The sequence below is a fragment of the Ochotona princeps genome, chromosome 2, assembly GCF_030435755.1.
Source record: "Ochotona princeps isolate mOchPri1 chromosome 2, mOchPri1.hap1, whole genome shotgun sequence".
Classification (NCBI taxonomy): Eukaryota; Metazoa; Chordata; class Mammalia; order Lagomorpha; family Ochotonidae; genus Ochotona; species Ochotona princeps.
Window position 1 is genome coordinate 38,615,403 of NC_080833.1, and position 15,209 is coordinate 38,630,611.

General features: G+C 44.6%; 1 protein-coding gene across 1 annotated transcript in view; it reads right to left on the reverse strand.

Annotated features, from left to right (window-relative positions):
- The window catches only part of BEND5 (BEN domain containing 5), a 1,156,480-nt gene that overhangs the window by 39,919 nt on the left and 1,101,352 nt on the right, over positions 1 to 15,209 (reverse strand). The window contains exon 9 of the mRNA XM_036494566.2: positions 12,848 to 12,959. Coding sequence (XP_036350459.2) covers positions 12,848 to 12,959 — 112 coding nt within the window. The remainder of the gene's footprint in view (positions 1 to 12,847; positions 12,960 to 15,209) is intronic.

The window sequence follows — 15,209 nt, forward strand, 5'->3', positions numbered from 1 at the left end:
AACTTTGCTCATCCCCAATGCAACTAAGACGACACATATTTAGCCAGTTGAGAAGAGGTGCCTAGAGGTTTTCAGCATGAAACGATGTGTGAGTAATTGAAGGGAACAAACAATCTAACAGAAATACTCTTCAGAAGTGAGAAATCCATCCCTCCATCCTGCTCTCTGCCAGGGAGACAGCCAGGCACAGCCTATAGAATTATAGAAACCACATCTTTTATGAAGAACGGAGAAGCTGCCCTTTTCGAAAACTAATGATTTTCTTAAAAGTCCTCAAAGTTTCATAAAGCATATCAAACTATTGTAGAAAAGACTATAAAAATTGCATGAAGCCAAGCCTACATTCTCAGAGCATGCCTCTCCGCTCCCACAGGTAACATTACATTGCCTTCAAGTCTTTGTTCCTGTGTGGAATCCTTCCCTTCAATGGCTGTTCGCTGACTTCTTGCGCAGACCTGTGGGTGTGACCTGTGGACATGCTGTGAGTGCTCTACTCTCTCCCTTGGGAAACCTCCCCCAGCTGTGTAGCCTGAACATTTCAACAAGACCTTCATCTCCACCTCAACTTACAACAATCATCTTCCCTCACCTCTATAAAATGCTTCATGTTCACGAGCCAGGATTTTGTTCTACAGCTGGTCAGTAATTTTTCCCTTTTTAGCATTCAGGCCACGGAGGCTGAGAAAACCAGCATCTACGAGGGGCCTGCCTGGGCTCAGCACCCTCCCAGGCACTCGGGCTCCTTCTCTGGCAGCAGCTGGAATGGCTATGACTTGTGCAAATCTGCCTATCAGTGTGGCACGCACTGCAGTCAATAGACAACACCACCATGCACAGGCTGGTGGAGTTGAAAACTCCCTACCCCACCACCACCAGTAATCCTTCAACCCTTAAAGTGAAAAGATCTGGAGAGGGGAAGAGACTGGCCCCAGAGCAGCAAGCAGATGAACCCTACAGCGAATACTCTGGCAAAGGAATCAGTGTTCCAGGCCTTATGTCGCGCGCGGACACACACACACACACACACACACACACACAGAGTACCCACCTGGACAAAGATCTAGGGACATGCAGTCCAGTTTCCAGGAGTCCCGTGGCCCGAATGCTACAGTCTGCAGTGTGTAATCTGTACTTTCAATCAGGGAGTGAAACACACTTCTGGGAGGGAAAGGGTGCCTTGACTGTGACCTCCTATTCAGTGTGCTGACCTCCTACTGTGGATGCGGGTTGGAACAGGAACTCTGCCAGCCTTCTGCCAATGGGAATTTAACCCATCCACATCCTGCTCATCCCCTAAAAAGCCTATAAGATATGGACTTGGAGTTGGTTCTTGCTTTCTAGGGAGGAGTTGCCATCTCAGGGCCTTCTCAGCTGCCAACCAGCAAAACCCTTGCTCACCCTAAGAATAAATCTCATAGACTATTTCCTTTCACTTAAAATTGTCATTTATTTATTTTAAAGCCAGGAAGTCAGACAGAGAAAGAGATGGAGACAGAGAGTGCTCCCTTCCCCTGGTTCACCGGGTCATTACCCTAAATGTCAACAATGACCAGGTCTGCATCAGAGTTAAGCCAAGGGCTTGAGGAATATGATCTGGGTCTTCCACATGCAGCCTCCCACCTGCTGCCTGCTAGGTTGTTCACCACCAGGAAGCTGGAAGTGAAAGTGGAGCTGGGACTCCAAATGAGATGTGGGTGTCCCAAGGTGCATCTTAGCCGCCATGCCAAATACCCACCCCTCCTTCTATTTTAACTGAATAGTAAAACTGTGCCTGGGTGCTTATTTGCATGACATATCCTTTGTGTAATTGTGTATAACTAATTTCTCATCTCTGTGTCTGTTTTCTGTTTGCCATGTTTGTGCTATTCTGTGTATGTATTTTCTGTTTTCTGTGTGTAAATGTGTGCATTTTTCTGCCGGCTTCTCCATTGTGTCTATCTCTGTATGCATGTGTGTGTGTGTTGTGGGTTGCTATGAATGAGTGCTGGTTCTGTGCGTGTTCTTTAACCATGTCACTGACTGCTCTGTTTGTCAAGTAACTGTGATATAATTTATTTATTTACTTGACAGAAAGAGAGCAGCTTATCTTAAGGCCTACAGGAGGCAGAGAAGGAAAAAAAAAAAGGAAAACCCTAAACAACCTAGGCCTGCCTTGCTCTATTTTAAAAGCTGCTCCATGTTGTTATGGCAGCTAATTCTCCTTAAATGATTTAAGGAAATGGATCTGTCTAAAAGAGCCGCAGCCAAGTTGTTATAGCAACACGGGCGGCAGGCAAGGAGGGCCTTTCTCCTCGAAGAAAAGGGAGAAAATCGCCTCAGAACAAAGAAATCTCTCCAAAAAAAGTCAGAGGAGGGAAGCACCTATTGAGTTCTGAGAAACTCCTGGGGTAAAGAACAGAACTAGAGGCAGCCCATTCCCCTCCCATGTCCTGGGGATTCTTCTTGACCACAGCCCTCCCACCCTTGACCTTCACCTAGACCATGGTCGTAGCCCCAGGGGTCTCTTTTTCCGACTTCCCCTCACCTCCTCTGATCCCCGACTCCCCAGCACAACCTTCAAAGTTTTCTGAAGCAAATAGTGTTTGTTCATCATCCAGCATCACCTCAATAGTTCCATGTCATGTGCCAGATCCTAGTGGCACAGAAATGCACAGTTTGTCAGGGAAGGGTGGCTTTTGTCACCTATGCAATGGGGTGTCGCCGAAAGGCTTTAAAGCAGGACGGAGAGACCCAGTGGACTTACGTGTGATGGCTCAGAGTTTCTAGACAGAGGAACTGACTGGATGGAATTCTGATTGCTGATCTCTTGCTCCCTTGTTCCAGCATTTTTGGGGGGCTACCCATTGACTGCTCTGACTCAAGATTGGCGGAAGGCATGGTCTGGATTATTCCTGATAAGCAACATATTTGTTCCATTATCTTGATTATTTTAGAGACATTATAAAAGCAGGTCTGTGAGTGATTTTAATGGGGAGAGAACACTGGGTCACAGAAAAAGTCACATTTCTAACCCAATGTGGAAACCATCCATGAACATCCCAGCCTGCCTTGTATAAATCCTGCATAACATTCCCACCAGCTGAGGTCTCCAAATTCATTCTACTGTTTAGCTTTTCCTGGAATGCCCGCTTCTCTTCCTTACAAGGTCTACCTTTCCTAGCAATAGCCACCTGACGAAGCATCACCCATTCCTAAAGACCTGGTCCAAGTGCAAATTCCTCAATACAGCATTTTTGGATTCCTTCCCCAATTTTCATTCATCTCCTCCAGCTTACAGTCACTTAGCACTGTGTTTTCATTATTTTTTCCACCTGGCTTGAATGAAGAATTTCTAAGAATCTGGTTTTCCCATCGTATTGGAGTTCTTCCCAACCTGTGATCCTGCCCCAGAGATCTCTCTAACATTAGGACCTTGTACATGCTAACATGAATCAATGTGTATTGCATTCTGTTAACTGAGCATTTGAAAGCAACTGTTACTTCTTCATTTAATTTCACTAGATAATTCTCTGGATATGCTTTACAGAAACACAGTTAGATGCTAGTTGAGAAGCGGGCAGATGACCTAGGCGCCCCAGTCACAGATAAGCTTGGCTTCTGACTGGATGCAGGTGTGAGAGAAGGGTCCCATGTGCAGCCTTTTGAGAATCACACTGCTTGTGTGTCTGGTTGTGGGATGTAAAGTCACTGCTATACTCCACAGTGCATGTGTAAGATGATAGTCAAATTCTTTGGGGTAGAGCATGGGTGTTCACTTTGAAAGGCGGTATCATTTCCAGTGCTAATTACCTAGAGAAGTAGAATTTTCAAGTCTAAAGTCAGGATGGGAAGGAGAGCCCTGGACATAGAACAGAGCTGGAGCTGGCTGCACTGGCCTTCAACACCACTGGACATCGAGATTTCCAAGTGTAGTTCCTGGACAAGGTTAGGAGTCTGGGACCCAGGGGAGGCTGGAGTTTTCAGAGAGAACTGATTTCGAGGCTAGCAGAGTGTGGTGGCTGCTGAGTCCAGGGGTGGGCACCAGTGCATGGAGAGGATCATGAAATGAGAGTGGGCAGAGGCATCTCAATCTTCGTTCCAGGGAGTACTGAACTATCTCAATATGTTGCAGGAGAAGCCAGAAAATAAAGATAGGAGGCTGAATTCCAGGAGGGCCCAGTCATGGTACCAGAGGCGCCAGAGGACCCTCCAAGGGGGCAGATGAGACTGGGGAGGGCTCTTGGGTTCAGATGCTCTCTTCCAGGACCAAAGTCTTCTAAAATCAAATTTCAAGGGCTCTTCTTTGCTTTCTCATTTGCACATTTATGTCAAACACCTGCTTAGAGTCAGACCGTGTAGGACGCCAAGGACTCTGAGATAAGCTAGCTAAACATCCCTCCTCCACCTGCCTGGTTGGAACTGGTAAACAAGAGGCACCCTGTGCAGAGAAAGTCATCCTGGGAAGCCCTTTAGCTTCGGTTAAAGCCTCATTTATGGTTTCTAAAAATCCTCATTGTTGAATGTGCCACTCTCCAAGAAGGATTAAAGGTTCAGTGTGCAAAGACCTGAGACAGTAGACTTGAAGTGCATACTGTCACTGAGAGGCGGCCAGCAGGCTTTTGTTGCCAGATGAGGACACAGAGGAGTTCTTCCAGGACACTGAGAGCCCAGATGGCATGGATCACTCCTGTTCGTTATGCCCGAAGAAGGCTGTGTCACCTTGTCCTCACCCTTCCTTTCCCCCCTGGGTTCCCATCTCAGCAGATCTTCTCTCTCATCAGCCATAGTCACCAAGCCCCCTGTGGTCCAGATTCCTCTTCTTCCCCTTGAAAACCACAGCAACATGCTCTAATGGCCTCCCTGCATCTAGCCTGCACCCTGCAAATCCTTCCTCCTAAAAGGCAGCAGAGGTCTCTTTCTGAAATGCAAAGCTGAATCTATTCCTTCTGTATTTACAAACTTTCAGTGACCCTGCATTTCTATAGAGTCCAAACTGCTCCACGGATTCAAGTTCTTGCTTTGCCTCTGGCTGTTGCTTGTGGGAGCCACACTAAAGGATTTCCAGTCTCATGAGCATGTCACCCTCTGGAGGCAGGTGCACATATGCCTTCCTCTGTCTGAAAAGTTCTCCCTGACCTGCACATCCCTCCTGAAGCTGCTCACATGGTGCCTGTGCCTACCTCCATCAATGCACTGGAAACAGCTGTCGGTAATCACCTGTCTCTGTCAGACAGTGAGCCTCTTGCAGGTGGATACCTATCCCAGCACAGGGACTGGAAGAGTTGTCACTAAGGAATGGGATGCAGATCTTGGAGAGCCTCTCTGACGCTTTGCTTGTTGATTCTGGGCACAGAAGGTCACCAGGACAGGAGTGAGGTTGGAAGCATTTAGTCCAGAAGCTATCCTGGCGGTTCACATAGCTGAGCTTGAGTGATTATGGCTATGGATTCAACACTGAAGGTCAGGAGTAAAAACACATTTAACTCCATTAGAACTCGAGCCTTAGGGAACTGCAGTGTTTGCCACTGGGTACGATGATGCCTGGAGTCAAATGTGAATTTGAGTCAGATCCAAGGTGTTGGGCGAGCATGTGCTGCACACCGGTACTGTGCCAGGTGCTTTCACATCACATTTAACAGGACAGAATGTACAGTTTATCACCCAAATCAGGATGCTTTCAAGAGTAAAAGAAGGCACAATTTAAAAGGTACTGCAGGCTAGTAGATACAAACCACAACCTCGCCGGAGAAGTCTCTGTGTTTTTCAATCCCCAACACATTTTATAAATCTGTATTTACTGGTGTGTGCTTGTTTAATGTGTATTTCCCCAGAGAACTGTAACAGAATTTTGCTTATTATGAGAACTGCAGTGCCTCATACATGGAAACCTGGTATATACATATTTGTGGGAGCGGGAGAGAGAGAAAAGGGGAGAGAGGAAGAGGAAGAGTAAAGAGAAGAGAACCAAGATGGAGAGCAAGAAAGAGGCTCCGCCTTCCCACGGAGACACCATCGAGAAGAGCTAAATGCATGCCAAGTCCCCTGCGCCAGGGGGACTGGAGCCAAGTGAGTTGCCACAGGGCCTTATCTTGCGAAAAGTCTGAGCAAATTCAGGTTGAAGAAAGCACCAGGGAGAGTGCTGCCTGCAGCATCCTTCCCCCTAATTCCAAGGCACAGGGAGAGGAGTGATGCCTCCTCCTGAGCACAGGGAATCCCAAGGTTCAGGCGCATGGTGAAAAATTCAGACCTGAGCACCCTGGCCCAGCCCGCAGGCCCATACCTCTGGAGTGGGTATCTGCAACTTCCACAGCCAGGCAGTCTGTGCAAACTGTCCCCAGAACAGCAGCAGAAAGCCAAACATTAGCCGTCAGGAGAGGGAACTCAGGACTGTGCCCAAAGCACAGAGCTGGATCAGCCACTCTGAGTCCCAGTCCCAAGAAAGCTCAAAGGCATCTCACTTCTATCCAGTGTTCACAGACCAAGCCTGTAGACTTGTCTGGCGTCAAACAGACACTTGAACTCTGGAAGGTCAGACTCATTTTAGTATTTTCCACTGTGTGCCTTTAGACACTCCCAGGACATGGTAGGGACCTGTGACTGTGAGAACCAGGTATGTCAAGCCAAGGGTGCCAGAGGACATCTTCATTATTCTCCTTCAGGCTGGGGTGAAGAGTAGAGGAATTTGGGATTGTGTCTTGAGACTCATGTTGGACCAGTAAGGCCCACTCCTGGAGAGATCCTACCGGTTCCATCCTGAGGCCATAGTCTTTGGCTGTGCCTTAGTACCAAGTGGAGACCTGCACTCTGGCCAGGGGGCTTGTTTTGGTGTGTAGCACTGCTGTCATCTGGCAGGTCTGCTGTGTGCTCCCAAGATGGCACAGGGCCTGGGACTGGGAGTGACAGGTATGACCACCTATGGTCCTCCTAAACACAGCCAAGGGCTGCCTCTATTATCCTTCCTACAACACAGGGCAAACAGAAAGGACTCACACTGCTCACACACTGTTCTCAGACTCACGGCCAGGCTGACAAAACCAGCACTGAGCAGCTTTACTGGTCCTTGTTCCAGGCTAGTGCCTACTGAAGAAGCTCCTGGATCTGCTCCAGCACCTGCCAGAATTCTGTGGTACTGGTTGAACAGTATATCCTGGCCAACACCTGCTGTGGCTTACAGGGGTAGCATCCATTTTTGAACTCACCTTAGTAGCAGATGGACCACAACAGGGCAAACTTTGGTCCTACCCTCAGGCTACAATGGTCTTGGTTAGCTGAGTGCTCTAGATGAGAGCCAGCTTCATTGACACAGAACAAGGAGTCTGAGCCTACTATAGGCACAGGAAGAAAACTGCAGTGACAGATTACCACTTTTAGGCACTTTCTCAGTTCATCCTGAATAACATATCCACTGCAGGTTTGGGAATATTTTGAGATTAGGGAGTATTTTAAGATGGAGTGAGTTGAGGTCCATTGTGATGACCTAGTGGCTAAATCCTAGCCTTGCAAGCACCAGGATACCATATGTGTGCCAGTTCATGTCCTGGATGCTCCACTTCCCATCCAGCTTCCTGCTTGCGGCCTGAGAGAGCAGTAGAGAATGACCCAAAGCCTTGGGACCCTGAACTCATGTGGGAGACCCATAAGAAGTTCCTGGATCCTCTCTTCAGATCGGTTCAGCTCTAGCCATGGTGGACACTTGGGGAGAGAACCAATAAAGGAACTTTTCTCTATGTCTCTCTTTCTCGCTGTAAATCTACCTTCACAATAAAAACAAATAAATCTTTTTTTAAAAGAAGACTGAATTAGTTTTTAAAAATACCAACAACAGATCAAGGCTAATCATGACTTAAGGTGCAATCCAGTGCTGAAATAGCAGAAGTGCCCATCTTCTGATGAATAGATAGAGAAAATGTGACACATAATCGTGATGGAATTTCACTCCACCACAAATAAGGATAAAATCTTGTCATTTGCAACAACATTGATGAAGCTAGAAGTCATTACGCTATTGAGATAAGACAAATATCATATGATCTCACACATATGTGGGGTCAAACATAGGTGATCTCTTTGAAGTTATAAAACAGTTATAACTATTATACAATAGTTTACACAAAATATATATATCTGTAATATAATGATTATCTGTAACATAACTATTAGATATTTCTCTATATAGAAATATAATAATGGCTACTATTAGGACAGGTATGTAGAGAGGAGAGATGGGAAATTTTTGATTATAGGGAACTTCATTAATAATCAGAAAGTTCTAGGATTCTATCACAGAGTAGGATGATTACAGTTAATGTTAATGTACTGTATATTTCTTGTTTTTTAAATTTTACTTCTTTTTATTGTTATCATTTTATGATTCAGTTCCATAAGCCCTGGGATTTCCCTTATTCCCTCCCCAATTCCCTCCTTACCTCACTGAGTTCCCCTATATTATTACCATAGTACAGTTCCTTATACACAGTAATATGGCCATCATTGCAAGCATGGACAATGGCACAGAGTCCAGCATCCTATTGTCAAGATACAGCAAACAGTTACATTGGGAGTCCATCTTTGTCTGGAAGTAGAGATGCATACTGCATTGTATCCTCACATCTGGATATGATAGTCTCCACTACACTGTTACTATACATCCCCTTAAATGAAAAGCCACAATACAAAATCAGCACAGGAAGAACAAAAAGAAACTTGTAACGCCATGAGTTAAATAACATGCTACTGAATGACTAATGTGTCGCTGAAGAAATAAAAAAGAAAATCAAGAACCTTCTTGAAGAAAATGATGCCTCTGTGTGCTCTATGAGTCATTGAAGAATTTAATCAGAAGAATGTGTTTTGAAAAGGTGAGAGTAACAACAACAACAAAAAAATCAAAATCCATGAGGATTTCTTTGCTGATGAAATGTGTCTCCTGTAAGAAACAAATAAATGTGTTTTGTTTTTAAATCCAGTCTATTAATCTATAACATTTGATTGATGGGTTTAAGCTGTTTACATTCAGGTTTAATACAAATAGGTGATAATTTGGTTCTGTCATTTTAGCAATGGGTTGTTCATTGATTTAGTCTTCTGTTGTTATTTTACTGGGATGTTCTTCGCATTTGCCTTTGGTTTTGGTGGGCACTATTCCTTTTCTCTGTGAAGAGAACATCTTTTAGCATCATTTGTAGGGCAGGTTTGGAAGAGGCATATATATTTTTTTTAACTTTTCCTTATTGTGGAAGAATTTTATTTCATTTTCAAAGACAAAGGAAAACTTTGCTGGGTACCTTATCCTGGGCCAACAATTTTTGCTTTTGGAATCTGGAATATATCACTCCATTCCACTCTCCAGCTCCTGTGCCATTGTCCGTACAACCTTTCTCCCACTTCCAGTTGGAGTAAGTCCCAGGATTAGGGAGACACCAGGTGTCCAATATAGCTAGGTTGTTGGTGGTGATGATCTTGCTGGAACCTGTTGCCCATTAGGTCTGAGGGCCACAAAGACCTATTTTGACCCATACAATGTTATAGTTGGTATTATTTTCCTGTGGGACCAGTGCAATGCACTGAGCTCAGTGAGTCCTTGCCGAGCTCAGCGCATGTGCAGTTCATGGTTGTCTCCTGCAGTCTTAAATTCTTTGCCACACTGTACAAAATGGCACCTGATGTGCCACTACTAGAGTTCTAAATCTGCTGGCTGACAGGTCTGAGGGCTACCCGGACCTGTCTTGGGTGGAACATGTAGGATGTCACATTGTTGCAGTTCACTGATTCAGAAATGAGTTCACTCCCAGCTCTGTGCAAGCCCAGCCCTGCACCATAACCTTTGCCTCCTTAAACAAAATGTTAACTAATTTGGTTCTAGGAGGCAGACTGGGTTGTGAAATCCATCCTGTCTGTGCACTGCCCACCTGAGTCCTGCCGTTCTATCTCTGCTCCTGGTCAAATCAAACAGACCAGCAGGACAGGCAGTTCTTTGTCTGGGTTCACCTCCTGAGCTCCTGGTGAACGTCCCTTCCTGCCTTGTTGCTGTGGAGTACTGGCTGTTGGTGGAGTTCAGATTACTGTTCACTGAATGGCTGCTGGGTATCAGTCATTGCAACACCACACCGCTGTGTCTGCTGCTTTCCCGTGTCTGTCAGTCTCTGGGCACCCCACTGCTGTTATTCTGTCCTCTCCTATTTCCTGGAATGTGCCGTCTCTTCTTCACACTGGCTAATATTTCTCCGTCTGTTTAAATGTGTCCTGACCCTGTTCTGCCATCCTGATTCTCTCCATTTCTTGTTACAGTGTGTAGCACAGGGGGTTAAGCAGCCTTCTGTGATGCTTGTATCCCATATGAGCACCATTCAAGTCCCACCTGCTCCATTCTCCATTCAGCTCCCTGCTAATGCACCTGGGAAAGCAGTAGAAGATAACTTAAGTGCTTGAGGCCCTGCCAACTACACAAGAGACTTGGATGGAGTTCCAGGATTCTGGCTTCAATTTGGCATAACCTTAGCTACTCATCAATTTGAGTGTGAACCAGCTAGTGAAAAATCTTTCTCTTTCTCTCCTTGATATTCTTCCTCTCAAATAAATAACTAAGCATCTTTTTTAAAATTCTAAAAACTTTTGGATGATCCTAGTATAAAAAAATGTTAAAAGCTTGAAAGGTTAAATATGTTTATCCTGATTGTATGGACATGTAACAAAACATTATGCAGTAATCCATAAGTATGAATAATTCTTAATGTCTGCTAAACATGTTTAGATAAAAAATGAATTAAATAAGAGAAAAGGAAAAAGTAGATAAGGAAGGATGGAAATGAGTGCGTGAGGAAAGAAGGAACGGGAAAAGAAGGGAGGAATGGAAGGAGGGAGGAAAGAGCAGATCTGACAAGGGGAGAGGGTGATGACACCCTGTTCCAGGGCATATTGATCCCTGTTTTAGCACTTACGTCCTTGCTGGAGGCATAGAGGAGCGAAGTTTCAGGAAGGAAAATGGCTCACATAACTTCTTCAGCAACCAAGAGTATTTATTAATATACAACAAGCTGTTGCTGAATTTATTCATGGCACCAATAATTTCTTGATATTGCCATAATTCAGCCTTGCTTAGTCTCCGTTTTGCAACATGACTGACTGCTCAGTTGTTTGTAAACAAATCAATAGTGCTAATTGATGAGTTACAGTAGCAGGCCAGAGCCTCTTCCTCTTTAGCAGCCCTAACCTTTCCGTGGGTCTATCTCCCGTCTTTCCATGCCCCATACTTCTCTTTGGGGGTTTGTCTTAAACACCACTTTGTTCAATGATTCACACTCTGTCCCTCCTCCTGATCCATGTCTGATCTTTAGCATGCCTCATAGTCCTTCTGTGAATAACTATTTTGTGTCTATAAATTACATTACATTTGGCATAATAAGATTTACCATGCTCAATCCAGTTCAGTTCAACAAACATTCATTAAATATCTATTACCAATGTTTGAAAGCAGCAGCAGAAGAAGGAATGGTGATTATATCATGGAATCTACAGTTAACACATAGCCTTGAGTAGGAGTACCCAGCAGACTATGGGCACTTCTTAACAAAGATAGCAGCAGCTTCTCTCCACAAAGAAAACTGATCAGCAAGTTTTGAAGAGTTGAGGTGAATAAAGGGATTCGGTAGAACACTTTGTTTTATAGACAAAAGAAGACAAACTGGGAAAGGAAGCAAATAAGCTTAAGAACTGGCTGTGCAAGTCCTGACACAAAAAGTGGGCTGTGAGAGAATGTGAAAGAGTATGAGGGGACAAAATCCACATGGAAGGATTCAGATTACTATTGGGCTGCATCACCAACATGCACACACTGCAACTAGTCATTTTGTTTATTTTCATGCATGCATTTCAGTTTTGTCAGATAAGCTGTTGCTCTTTACATTGGGATAGTCTGTTGGCATCTTCGGGAGAGTACATGGAGTGATTTACCTTGGTGCCTCTCTGAAGCACCGCGAATCTGGGGCCTTTGCTATTTTAGAAATCACAATCTAGTCAAGAAATCCTATTTCTCCGTGCACCCTTCTTCTGTGGCCTATCTGACAAAGGCTCTACCCTGCCCTCTTTCTCTCTGACAGCTCTTCAGAGATGCAGTGATTGTGGTCTTCCCCTTTTCTCTGTGCTGTGGAATCTCACTGCCTTCTATGTCTTACAAGAAAGGACTTTCCCCTATGAATGAACTTGGTATGGGCACCCACTCTTCTGGGAGTCTAGTGTTCCCTCTCTCTTCTGGTGGAGTAGATCCTCCTCTCTAGGAACAGGTACCATTTTATCTCCCAGTTCCAATCACGAGTGTCCATTCAGGGCAGGTCAACTCTTGAGCCTGAGTTGACTTGCCCAAATTTGGACCTGGCTTTTGGGATAGGACAATGACAGTTCTTTTGGAAGTAAAACTGGAAAATGAGAGGAAATCACCATAGTTAATGGGAACTACTAGATGAACCATTTGGCATCACGTTCCCTACATGCAGAGGAGGTCACTCTACAATTATCAGGCATACCACACACCCTGGTTACTCATCTAAGAAATAATCTATTAGCTTATACTAGCTTGAGTTATGTTTATTTAGCTCATCACCAAAGAACTCTCCCAAATAAGGGTATGTACCAGTATAGTTGCATCATCCTTTAAGATATTCACTAAGAAATTCAATGTGTGAGGGGTCAGAAAGAGGATTGGGAGAAAATACTTCTTGGGTCTGTCAAGTTCAATAAGGAGAGGCCTAGTCCTCCCCTGTTTTGGGTATGTATTCCTTATTCTTATCACCTGGTGGACTTCCCAATGCAATATTTTCCTTTCCCAGACCAAGTTGTAAGAATCATCAGCAACTGAGGGCACTTTGTTACTCACTGGGTCATTGTACATCTGGACAATGAGCTGTTTCACCCCATGCAGGGTTGGATGGGCCCATGGAGATGGATCCAGCCAGTGACGATTCAGATCAAACCCCATCAGAGAGCACCTGGATAGGACACAGATAAGTTAGTATAGCTAGAACAACCCAAGTTTCTCATTTGCCAAATTACAGGTAGGACTAGGATCCATGATTGCAACATATATATAGCATTTATTGTTTCCCATGGATAAATCCAAGCACTTTTCGTGTGTTTATTTACTCACTGCTAACCCTAAGACGTCTATGACCATGAAAATTCCCCTTTTATGCAAGAGAATGAGCCCCAGGGTGATTAGCATTTAGGAATATCTCTTTGAGTACTCCCACTTTAGTGTCCACAGACATGATTCATAGATAACAGACATGCCTTCTACATAGCACGGTAGATAGAAATGACCAGGCCAATTTCAGTGCAGTCCCCATGTTTCTCTTTGTTTCACACATGCAGCTAATCTTTCTGTTTCTGCTTTCAAAAAATATCATATAGGTTTTCATCACCTTAACTGATGCCATCATGAGATTGGACCAAGATGCAAAGTACTGTATGATCTCTTACCTGATCTGGTGTCCACCCCTACCCCTTCTTACCTCACCTTCCATCTGTCTGCTTTCCACACACAACAGCAAGGGCTACTCCTTAAAACATGTTAGGTCATGTTCCTCTTGTGCGTACATAGTTCCCTGTCATATGCACTATAAAACTCAAGTCCTTGCAACTGGCCATGAGCGCCCAAGGGATCCAGTGTTTTCACTCCCCAACTAGAGCACCTATCGCTATCTGCTTTACTTTTTCTGGCCTCCTTACGTTCTTTAGACACTCTCAGTGCCTGCTGATTCTGAGTTGTCCTGCACAGGCTGCTCCACTCTGCCTGGATTCATTTTCCCCTGGAAATCTGGGGGAAGCATCCTCTCACTTAATTTCAAATCTTCGTTCAAATATCGCCGTCCTGGTGATGCCCACTCTATAACTCTTGGAGATATTAGATAACTTTACTAGGACAAGTGCAATTATGGCACCCAGTTCTTCTCTCTGTTTCTCCAGGTCATTAGGACTCTGTCCCAGTGCCTCTGCCTTTTGGGCCGTAACACTCTAGAGGTCCTCTTCAGGCCAGCCTAGGTTGGAGGTACAACCTCTGGGAGCACTGCACTTACTCTTAGTTCAAATCACCACTCTTCTTCTCTTCCATCTACTCTCACTCGGTTGCTTCCAGCATGCATCACACAGATCTCACTATGTTCCTTTCTTGATCAGGATTCATCTGATGGATTCCATTTCATATATAACACCTAAAAATAGCATGAGTTTCTCTACTTCGTTAAGCAGCACAGCCTAACCTCTACTCAGCTTACTAAACTTGCATTCCCACCTATCATACCGCTCAGACAAATTAAAGAATTCATTGAGGACCCACCTCTCTTTTAAGATGCTTGGGATATGGAGAGACAGGTGGAAAATAATAATAGCTTCCCCTGACACTTAAAATAGCGTGAGGGGATGCTGGGGGGAATCACTCATGCTTCATGGAGACATGGGAGAAATGGTCTCATTGAGAATAAGTGATTTAAGTTAAACCTTCTGGAAGGGTGGAATTTTGCCAGGTATTGAGGACAGAGGCAAACAAAGAAGGACACTAAGAAGCCAGCAGGATTGGGGTTTGACTGATTCATAGACTACATGGTCACAGATTGGAGCTGGCGAAGCTGTGAAGCTAGATGTGGAAGGCCTTCAAGGTCTGGCAAAGAGTTCTATCATTTTGTCTTTGCTATGTTTGCCTCAACCAATTTGTGATGCTGGCTTCTTTTTGAAAATAGCAAGAACACAGAGACTCCTACATGCAGGTCACAATCACAGGAACACAACTCACAGGACACATACTGATACTGTTTTGTCCCAATAATTGAATACAAAGTAATAATACTTTAAGTCAGTCCTGACAGCAATGCCATGGCCATGAGAGAGGTGCTGTCAGGGTTCCCATTTTGAGAATGTGGAAACTGAAACATAAAGAGTTACCAACCTTGTTCAAGAAAAGAAGTTATATCAAGAGTGGTGCCCACATAGTCTGATTGTACACAGATATTGAACCCATAGTCCCTGTGCCTAATGACAACAGGGATCAGTCAGGTATTGGGCTAGCTAGGGTCTTTCAAGGACTGTGGCATTGTATGGACATTCTGTCTGGATTGTTGCGTCAGTATCCAGCCTTTCAAAATGGCATCTTTGCCCTGTAGCAGCGTTACAGCTGGGGTTAGAACTAGATTGTCAGAGCTCTCCATCCAGGGCTTAAAGAGTATGTGTCTCCTAGATCGCCTTCT